At 35.3% G+C, this 9,741-nt stretch overlaps 1 protein-coding gene across 6 annotated transcripts; it reads left to right on the top strand.

The window, feature by feature from the left end:
- The first annotated feature begins 3,452 nt into the window (after positions 1–3,452).
- Positions 3,453–9,047, top strand: LOC140863125 (uncharacterized). Of its 6 annotated transcripts, XR_012143848.1 has the most exons (7): positions 3,453–3,812; positions 7,112–7,353; positions 7,513–7,594; positions 7,932–8,048; positions 8,194–8,345; positions 8,468–8,540; positions 8,634–9,046. XR_012143848.1 is itself a non-coding variant. In XM_073266301.1 (5 exons), the coding sequence occupies exons 2-5, from the start codon at positions 7,193–7,195 to the stop codon at positions 8,682–8,684; spliced, it is 411 nt and encodes a 136-aa protein (XP_073122402.1). In that variant the 5' UTR covers positions 3,455–3,812; positions 7,112–7,192; the 3' UTR covers positions 8,685–9,038. The 6 variants fall into 6 exon arrangements, 1 of the variants encoding a protein (XP_073122402.1); XR_012143850.1 differs by having other exon boundaries at positions 7,168–7,353; positions 8,194–8,540; positions 8,634–9,047; XR_012143847.1 differs by having other exon boundaries at positions 7,126–7,353; positions 8,194–8,540.
- Positions 9,048–9,741: the final 694 nt, after the last annotated feature.

Here is a 9,741-nt window from a genome sequence, read left to right as displayed (position 1 = left end):
TTCCTTTACTTTTCTCATTGTTGTTATCATTTCTCATTTTCTTCCTGGTTTATATTTATTTATTGATTTATTTAATTATTTTTTTGCTTGTTTTGTGTCGACCTGATTTTAAAAATATGATCTTTTTTCAAAAACATCATATCTTTTTAACTGATTTACTTTGCCAAATGTCATATATCACAAATTATGGTTGTTTTGCTATATAAATCTGTACGAATTCAGGGCACCTTATTGATATGTTTAACTATTTATTTTTTGGTAGTTTTAAATGATTATGTTAACATATTGTCGTGAACATTAGTAATTAGGCATTCGATAGTCGGCATACTAATGACTTTGTTTTAGATGGATATGGAGCAAACTGAAGTTGCAAGAGAGTCTGATATTCGTGAAAAAAGTCAAAAATTAGTTGCTGTTGAAGTTTTTTGTCATGTTATAAGATTACTCATTTTTCGAAAAATCTCCCGTCTGAATCACGTGGATCGGCCTATTGGAAATAGGTCCAAGCGATGTCATTTAGTAAGAAAGGAATTATTTCTTCAACTTAGATCCAATGGAAATTTAAGTAAGGTGATTCGCATGGGACCGAAAACATTTAATCGTTTGTGTGAAGTGTTACAAACACACGGTAGTCTAACTCCTACTCAAAGAGTCACTGTAGAAGAACAAGTTGTTAAGTTTCTCCACATATTAGCACTTCCAGCAAAAAATGGCACAATGGCATTCTTTTATTGGCGTTCTGGTGAAACCGTTAGTCGTCATTTCCATAGAGTTTTGAGGTCGGTTATATTATTGGAAGACCAATTTCTTCGACAACCTACAGGCGAACAAATTCCTCCCGAAATACTTAACAACCAAAGATTTTACCCATATTTCAAGGTGATTCATTTTATCCACTAGTTTAAAATTTTAGGCATAACTACCTACAACCATTATATGAACGTAGTACATGTTTATTAGGATTGTGTTGGTGCAATTGATGGAACTCATGTACGTGTGAAGGTGTCTAGTAATGTTGCAGCAAAATATCGAGGTAGAAAAAAACATCCTACGCAAAATGTGCTTGTTGCATGTTCTCTAAACATGTGTTTCACCTATGTCTTACCCGGTTAGGAAGGTACTGCATCAGATTCCAGAATCATAAAAAATGCGCTTAGCAGGGAAGATAAATTAATCATTCCTAAAGGTAATATTTAGCTATATGTGAGTTCTTTATTCAAGAAGTAAGTGAATAACTATTTGAACTTTTATAGGGAAATTTACCTTGTTGATGCTGGATTCATGTTGAAAAGAGGACTTCTTACGCCTTATAGAAATGTCAATACCACTTGAAGGAATACTCAAATCAGCAACCACAAAACTATTGTGAATTGTTTAATTTGAGACATTCTTCTCTACGCAATGCAATTGAGAGGGCATTTGGCATTTTGAAGAAAAAATTTCCTATCATAGGAGATACTCAACCAACTTATAGTCTTAATGTACAAATATAAATAATTATTGCCTGCTGCATCTTACATATTTTTTTAATGGAAGTTGATCCTGACGTGGAATATATTAATGAAGTAGATAAAGAATTGTCACGACAATCTGCACCACATGAAGATACCGTTGAAATTGTAGGTACTGGTCAAGATTCAACACAAGGAGAACAATTAAGAAATCAGATAGCTATTCAAATGTGGCAAGATTATGTCCTGTAACTTTTTGATTTGCAGATATGAGGTGGATTTTTTTTTTTAGCATGTTATGTTTTTTAATCTAAGATTATAAAGTTTGACTTTGTAAGTTGACTTATGAATTATGATTTATGAATATATATTGGTTGTAACTTGTTATTATGTGACATTTTTCTATCTGGATTACTGTGTCGTTATTAGAAAAGAATTTCTCAACATGAAGAAAGAAAACATGAAATGGACAGCCCGTATGGATGAAGCATTCATTGAGGCATTATTAAATCAGCATTACCAAGGATTCCGAGTAGATGAGACATTTACAACCACTGCATATAATAACATTATCATCGAATTGAAGGAAAAAACTTCAAATGGAATTCACTAAAGACCATTTGAAGAATCGAATGAAGACACTCAAGGAACATTTCAATGAATCTTATTATTTTTTTAGGAATGGTAAGTTAAGTGGTTTTTCTTGGAATCCATTCACAAAAACATGGAATGTCGAACCTGAAGTTTGGGAACAACTTATAAAGGTGGGTGCCAATTAGAATTTTATAAATTAGAATCTTAATCATTATTTTATTTTATTCATTAACATATAACTTTTGTTAATTTTTATAGGAGAAACCTGATGTCATAAAGTGGAAGACCAAAACTGTGAGCAACTACGATAGTTTGGAAGAACTATTTGCTAAAGATAGAGCAACCGGAGACAGTTCGGAAACGGCCAAAGAAAAACGTAAGCGTTGGATGAATAAGAACAATTGATTGCAGGTTGAAAGTATTATCGATATTGATCGGTTGGTGTGTGAAAAAAAAATAAGTTTGGAAGACTTTTGTTATTCAAATAAAGATTTGGATGCACCAAATTCAAAACATTGCGAGAAAAAGAATGAAGGCTCAACAAATCCACGAAGGAAGAAAAAAAAATCTCGGATGATGAAAAACTTGAGGTTCTAAAGTTTGCTCTTGACAATGTTGCTGGGGCAATTAGGGAGGGAAATTTCATTCTCCAGAATTCTAGAACAAGAGTATATACAGAGAGTGAGATCTTCAATGAGTTGATCACTATTGGAGTTGAAGAATACCAGATTGATGAATGCTACATATTTCTTACTAAAAATCCCGATAAAGCTAGAACCTTTTTTGGATGGCCAACAGAAAGGCGCAAGAATATTTTTCACAAGTTGACGCTTGATTTTCAATCTTGAATATTGGCATGCTGCGAGCAAAGATGATATTTTTGAAGATAGAAATTATTGACTGACTTAGAATTATGTTAGCTTACATTTTGGAGCTTCGAACGTGTAGGAATTATGTTAGTTCTTTTGCTGCAAAAACTTTTTTTTATAAATAAGTTTGTAAACAATATTTACTTTATCTATGTTTTATAGAATTGAACATTTTCATAAATTTGTTCATTATCGATTGATATTAAAATATCAAGCATACTAAAAATATTGAAGGTTATAAAAGTCAAGTTAATACATTATTTACTAATTTCTTTTCATTCTCGTTCAAATCCCAAACAAAAATTATCATTTCTTTTCTTTTCTCTTCCTCCAACGGACCAACTCCCAAATAAAAAAATGCAGCATTTCTTTTCTTCCCCTTTCCTTGACCTTCTTTTCTCTTCTTCTTTCTTCCCTTTCAACTTCCAAACAAAGTAAAAGAAAAGAAAATACTATCACCAAACCCGTCACTCTTAAAAAAAAAAAAAAAAACCTGTACGAAATACGAATTGAAGAAAATAAATAAAAGAAAAGAAAACACTATCACCAAACCCGTCGCTCTTTAAAAAAAAAAAAAAAAAAACCGTCACTCTCTTCGCTCTCTTCTCCCCTCGGCGGTGGCTCATATCTCCTTCATCCGTTATCGAAACTTCGATCCGTTTGAGGGGTTTCTTCCTTACATCCGTGTATTCGATTTGAGCCAGGGATCGCTTGTTTTGATAGATGTTTCTTCCCAAATCGCGCTCTGTTCGCGGCTGGAGCTGCGCGAGATCTGATTCTTCTAGTTGTTGCGTTGTTATCGGTTAATTCTTGGTTGTTTCAGCTCGTTTCAACTGCGTTTTGAACTTCTCCGCCGTGCTTCCGCTACAATATAATTTGCCGAGGCGAAAGACGACGGGTAAGAAATCAACACTTACGAAGTGTCGGGATAATTTCCAATTACTGTACTCTAACAAAACTCTGAAAATTTGTCCTTTATCTTAATGCTTTCTCTTTTTCTCATGTTTCCATCCTCTTTGGGGTTCCTTCTTCCCAAATCTTTTATTTTTGATCAATGATGGGTGCATGTCCTTGTCTTGACGTTACATTAATTTCTTCGAAGTTTTATTGTTAGTACTGTATTGGAACTAATTTTTGGAAACAACAAGGCTTTAATTTTGCCTCTCGAAATGCTTATGATCGGAGCAACTTTATTTTAATTCATACATTTTGTTTAGGCTCCTAGATATGATTAAGAGCAGAAGTTAGTAGCTAGCTAGGGATACTTTGATCCTGCCCGGATTGCAATCCAAGAGCCAAAAATGACCCAAATGTCGAGGGACAATTCTGGCCCTTGGATCAGCGGCTGGGAAATTAATGCAAAATATTGAAAATTCTTTAATTATTTGTATTTCCACTTGATCGTTGCGGCAACATTTTAATGGAAACTCTTTCGTGACTGGCTTGATAAGTGAAATGTTTAGAGTTTTAGATTAAGATCAACGAGCCGAGCCCTTATTTATGTCAAACGAGCCGAGCCCGAGCTTGATAAGGTTTGGCTCGGCTCGTCTCGTTTACATCCCTATAAATGAAGATTGCATTAATTTTGTTATTCTCCTCTATTTAAATTAATTTATAATTATTTTATTTTATTAGATTAAGAATAAAAAAATGGTCTCTTGTGAGACGGACGGTTCAAACCCTACCCTTATTTACAACAAAAAGTAATATTTTTGGCATAAAAATAATATTTTTTCATGGATAATCCAAATAAAAGACTCGTATCATAAAATTGATCTGTGAGATCCTCTCGTCTTAGTTTTTGTCCATGAGGAAGATACTAGGCTACTAAAATAAAAGTAGGCAAGAGATGACCATAGTTGTCAAGGCGAGAGGCGCCACCAGGCTCAGCCCCTACGCCTCGGAACATTCCAGGCGCAGCGATTCACAAAGGCGAGCCCATGCGCGCTTTATGGACCAGAAGTTTCGTTCAATTGATTATGAATGGAAGCGAGAAAGAATTGGGTGGATTTTGAAGACTTGTTCTGATCAATTGTCTCTATTTTAGGGTTCTTCCAATTGATTTTGTTGGGTCTGTTTATTCAAACTAATCTGGATTTTGAACCAGAAGTTTCATTCAATTGATTATGAATGGAAGCAAGAAAGAATTGGGTGGATTTGAAGACTTGTTCTGATCAATTGTCTCTATTTTAGGGTTCTTTCCATTGATTCTGTTGGGTCTGTTTATACAAACTAATCAGGATTTTGATGATGACAAAACAAACTTGTTGCCATGTTTTTAACATATTTACTTGAGTGTGTAGTTGCTAGATCATATTTTGGAAGTTTTGAGATGAACTCGGATTCATTTCTAGCGAGGTGTTTGTTTCAAGCATATCTCATAGCTCGATGATCCAAATGACCAGCCGCCAAAACCGTCGCAAAGCTAAGATGATGATCTAAAATCATCTTCACAAAGTCTGAATCAGAGCCTAAGTTGCTGATATATGGGGTTGAAGTTTGTGGTTCTGCACTGAAATTTTGCCCTGAATTTCTGGTACAGCTGAGAGCATATCTCTCTTGTACGAACTCGAAAATAAATCGAGTGATTCTTGATTCCATGGAAAGCTAAGAGAAAGGGCTACAATATTCATGTTTTTCACCTTGTCCAGATATCGATGAATCAAGAGAGATAATCACTCCATCGGGCCACATTCACTTGATTTCTCGGTCATCGACCGTTTTGGAGTAGTCTTGGAACATATCAAATCCAAATGGAGTGATTCTTGATGCGCTGGAAAGCCAAGACGAAGGGCTACAACTTTGCCCAGAAATCAACGCATCAAGATCTATTAGCAATCGACCGGTCGCCAGTCACTCGACCGCTGAGATCTACTCGATCGCTAAAACTCTACTCGACCTTTTTGAGCAGCTCTGGTATTTCGAGCATAACTTTCTCATATGAACTTCGAATTGGATGATTCTTGTGCCGTTGGAAAGCCAAAATCAAGAGCTACAACTTTCATGTTCATCACTTTGCCCAAAAATCAACGCAACAAGAATTATAGACACCTGAACAGACGGCATTCACACAACCAATCGAGGTGCTTTCATAAGCTTGTCACATGCTCTCACTCGACCGGTCACCAACTTGTCACCTGCTTTCACTCGATTGGTCATCAATTTTGTCACCTGCTCTCACTAGTCAACTGCTTCAGGTCCAGATCTAGTCAAACGACCAAAGCAATTTTTCAGAAGTGCAAATATGACCGTTATGCTATTCCAACAGTCTTTCTTGTGTCTAATGAATATATCACTCTTAGAGGCTATATATACAAGATCTAGAGATTGAGAAGAATAGAGAGTGGACAACCAAAACTATATTCAGCTAGTTAGAATTTTTCCTCATGTAGAGGGCGTCAAATCAGCTTAGTCAAGGGCTTTTCATTGAGATGAGTGTCTTCTCACAAAGACGTTGAAGATTGCCTAAACTTTGTATCTTTAGTGTTATGTCATTGGAGAGAGTTTGAGAATCTAGGAGTTTCGACTTAAGCGGTGGGGTAAGTCCTAAGGTTGGATTGGGTGTATTACGCCAAAGTCTTTTAGTGTATCCTTTCCCGTGAGGAAAGAAGGGGTGAAGTAGGAGCGGTTGAGTCTCCGAACATCCATAAACAAATTTGTGTCTCTTTATGTGCTCTTGGATGATTTTATATCGCTTTTACTTATCGTTGTTGTTTTTGGATGATTTTGTTGAAGCATTTTATGTGTTCTCAAAAATACAAAAATATTGCATAGAAAGTGTTTAATAAAATAATTCAACTAAAATGTTTTTGCTATCTCAACTTGCAATCTTTTTAAATGATTTTCAAAGCACTTGAACAGTTTTATAGGGATTATTGGTTTTGTGAACAAACTCGATATAATTTTTTGGTGTTCGGTTCATATTTGAACATTTCAAGAACGAGCTATTATAGCTCAAAATATTTTAAAAGTGTGTATTCACCCCGTCTATACACACCCGATTCCAACAGTTTAGCCGTGTAGCCAAAAGTAAAAAAGGGATTTCGGAATTGGGTGGCAGGTTTCCTACTTTCCTCTTCTATTTCTCTTCTGCTCTTTCAAGTTAAACTCTTTTACACCATTATCTTGATTGGAAATGGGATTTAGCTTGGTTTTTGGGACGCACTGATTTTGTTACTCATCCTTTTTCATTTCAAGTGAATTTACACCAGGTTCATTTTGTTTCACTGATTTATTTACTCACGGGGAAGCAGAGTACGTGTTCGATTGTTTGCCTGAATGAATCCAATATTGAAAATGTCCATACCAAAGTTCAATATGTGGCGGTTTTATGAAGGCTGGAATGAGATTGTGAGAATTCAGAAGTTCCGTCGAATGGTTTCTTATGCTGGGTTTTTCGGCTTCACTGCTCTCATCAGCTATGCCTACACCAACAATACGTGAGTTTATTGCATATGTCGGAACTTTTTTTGTCTGCTTTTATTGAAATATCTACTTGATCGTTGGGTTTTGATTTCTTGTCCCGAAAGTCTGGTTAAAAGTTGATGAGATATCATTGTTTATCTTTTCTTTGTCCTTTTTTTTCTTGGTAATTACAGGACTAGAGCTGGATTATCGAGAGCAGACCAATTCTATGCATCGTATCCGGCTGGGACTGAACTTCTCATAGACTCAACTAAGGTCGGTCAATTAAATGATTATTAAGAAACCAATAAGTTTTATTATGTTTGTATGTGTCGAAAACCGGGGTTGAAAATGAAGGATTTGATTGCATAGTGAAAATAGGCTGAACCTGCTTGTTCGATTCTGATTGTCTTCAAACTGATGCTAGTACTTTTCTCCTAAACCATATGTAACTGTGCGCTCTTTCCTAATTTTCATCTCGAATTTACCGTGCTATTTGCTTATCCAAAATTTACATGGACCTTTTGCTCTATGTTATAGTCCTGAAATTTGAAAAAAATTCTTTTTTCAAGTTGAAGTTCTCTTGAAAGTTGAAATTTTGATTTGCCGACAGCTATACAAAGTTGCTCTCGGAAATTGCTTTGAAATAGAGGAATGGGGACCAATTGAATGGTGCATTTTGGCTAAGCATTTTGAACGCCAGGGAAAATCTCCATATGCGTATCATGCTGTAAGTTGGCTACATGTTACAGTCTGTCTGTTTCATATTGTTTCAAATTATTTTGTGACAATTCTAGTAGATTTCAATTAATGGAGTATGAAAAGTGACGAACAGTTTGCATTTATTCATTTTCGTATGACATTTTCTTCTGAAGGATCTGTGTAGTGCCGCTTTCAACCTGGCATTAGCATTATTTGAGAGGGAATGTTTATAACAAAAAAAACCATGAATATTATGAATCTTGGCATGCTTGTATGCTGTACAACAACGTATTCAGATTTCCAGACAATCCTAGCGTATGCAGAGGTAAAATTGTGATTGTTGTAAGTCAAATCTTATGTGAGGAAATACTGCACTGCAGAATATCTGTTGAGCATTGGATAAAACTAAGTGCTGTTGGGGAGATTTCTTTGCTTTTTTTTTTTCAGCGTATTTTGCCTAGACAATGGGTTTGGTGACTTTTACATTCCACAAGTTACGATCAATTGATTGAATTATGAGGTCAGGGTGTTGGAGATTTACTTGAATTACTGCCTTTTATTTTGTTTAGTTGTTCAATGTGTAGTCAACACTCTCGTTTTGTTGGCTTCGTAGCAATACATGGCACACCTTGCATCCCAAGGGCAGCTCGATGGAAGTGGCTGAGTGAGGTGTGCTAATTATTTATGGACACAAGCTTGAAATCTAATGCTGGAAGAAATACTACTCTCTTAACGACGCCTTCTCTCTTAACAACGCCTTCGGATGAAAGAACAAGCTAAAATAAATCGATCTTTTTCGGAGTGGAATGCGATGGTTTTCAGATTAAATCCTAGACCTCAACTGACAATTGCTCTTTTCTAGTGTGGAATACAATACTGCATTGTAATTTGCTTTGAGCCTCAAGGCTTGTAGTTTGTTCTAATGTACCCAAGACTATTTTGTATGCATCATTGATTCTTAATTTGTAATAATTATTGTTTGAATTATAATTGGGATAATTCTCAATTTGGTATCTCATTTTTTAACGCGGTCCCGATTTCGTCCTTTATTTTTCAATTGACCCAATTTGGTCCTCTAATTTTGGAATGCTTCCGAAATCGGTTATTCTGTCACATTAGCTGTTAAAATAGACGGACATTTGTTTAGTTGGTGGAAGTGACCTATTGTAGTATTGTATGGGTTTTTTTTATTTTTGACTCGGGATAATTCTCAATTTAGTTCCTAATTTTAGGTTGTGTTTTTTATTTGTTTCCGTTTTTTCATTGATGCAATTTAGTCTTCCGTTTTTCACCGTGTTTTTCGAATTGGTCCTTCCGTCCATTTTAGTGTTAAAACAAATGAATTTTATCTGTTGTCCGTTGAGTGCTTTAATTATCACATCTCCAACCGGTTCAACCCATATTCTTCAATTTTCTTTGGGAGCACACTATAGTACATACCTATTGGACCAGAATTTCAAATAATTGATCAAAAGATTCAAGTTGGGAATAAAATGACACTTGTGTTTTTGTACAAACCACTGATAAATCAGAACAAGAGGGTTACATGGGGAAACTTGTTTCGAAAAATTAATATGTTAATAAAAATTTTCAAGAGAACGGAGGCATTCAAAAGAACCAAAATACGAAATTTAAACCTAATAACAAATAGAGATACAAAATTTAAACCTAATAACAAACAGAGTCACAGACACATATAACTCACTCGCGTAGTCACATAA

This window comes from Henckelia pumila, chromosome 4 (assembly GCF_033568475.1).
Source record: "Henckelia pumila isolate YLH828 chromosome 4, ASM3356847v2, whole genome shotgun sequence".
Classification (NCBI taxonomy): Eukaryota; Viridiplantae; Streptophyta; class Magnoliopsida; order Lamiales; family Gesneriaceae; genus Henckelia; species Henckelia pumila.
Note: the sequence above shows the minus strand (reverse complement) of the source record. Positions and strands in the feature narration are given on the sequence as shown.

Coding starts and splice junctions, on each gene's coding strand:
- LOC140863125 (XM_073266301.1), top strand. CDS start 7,193: ATGAATCCAATATTGAAAATGTCCATACCAAAGTTCAATATGTGGCGG. Junction 7,595..7,931: donor TTCTCATAGACTCAACTAAG/GTCGGTCAATTA, acceptor ATTTGCCGACAG/CTATACAAAGTTGCTCTCGG. Junction 8,049..8,633: donor CTCCATATGCGTATCATGCT/GTAAGTTGGCTA, acceptor TTGGCTTCGTAG/CAATACATGGCACACCTTGC.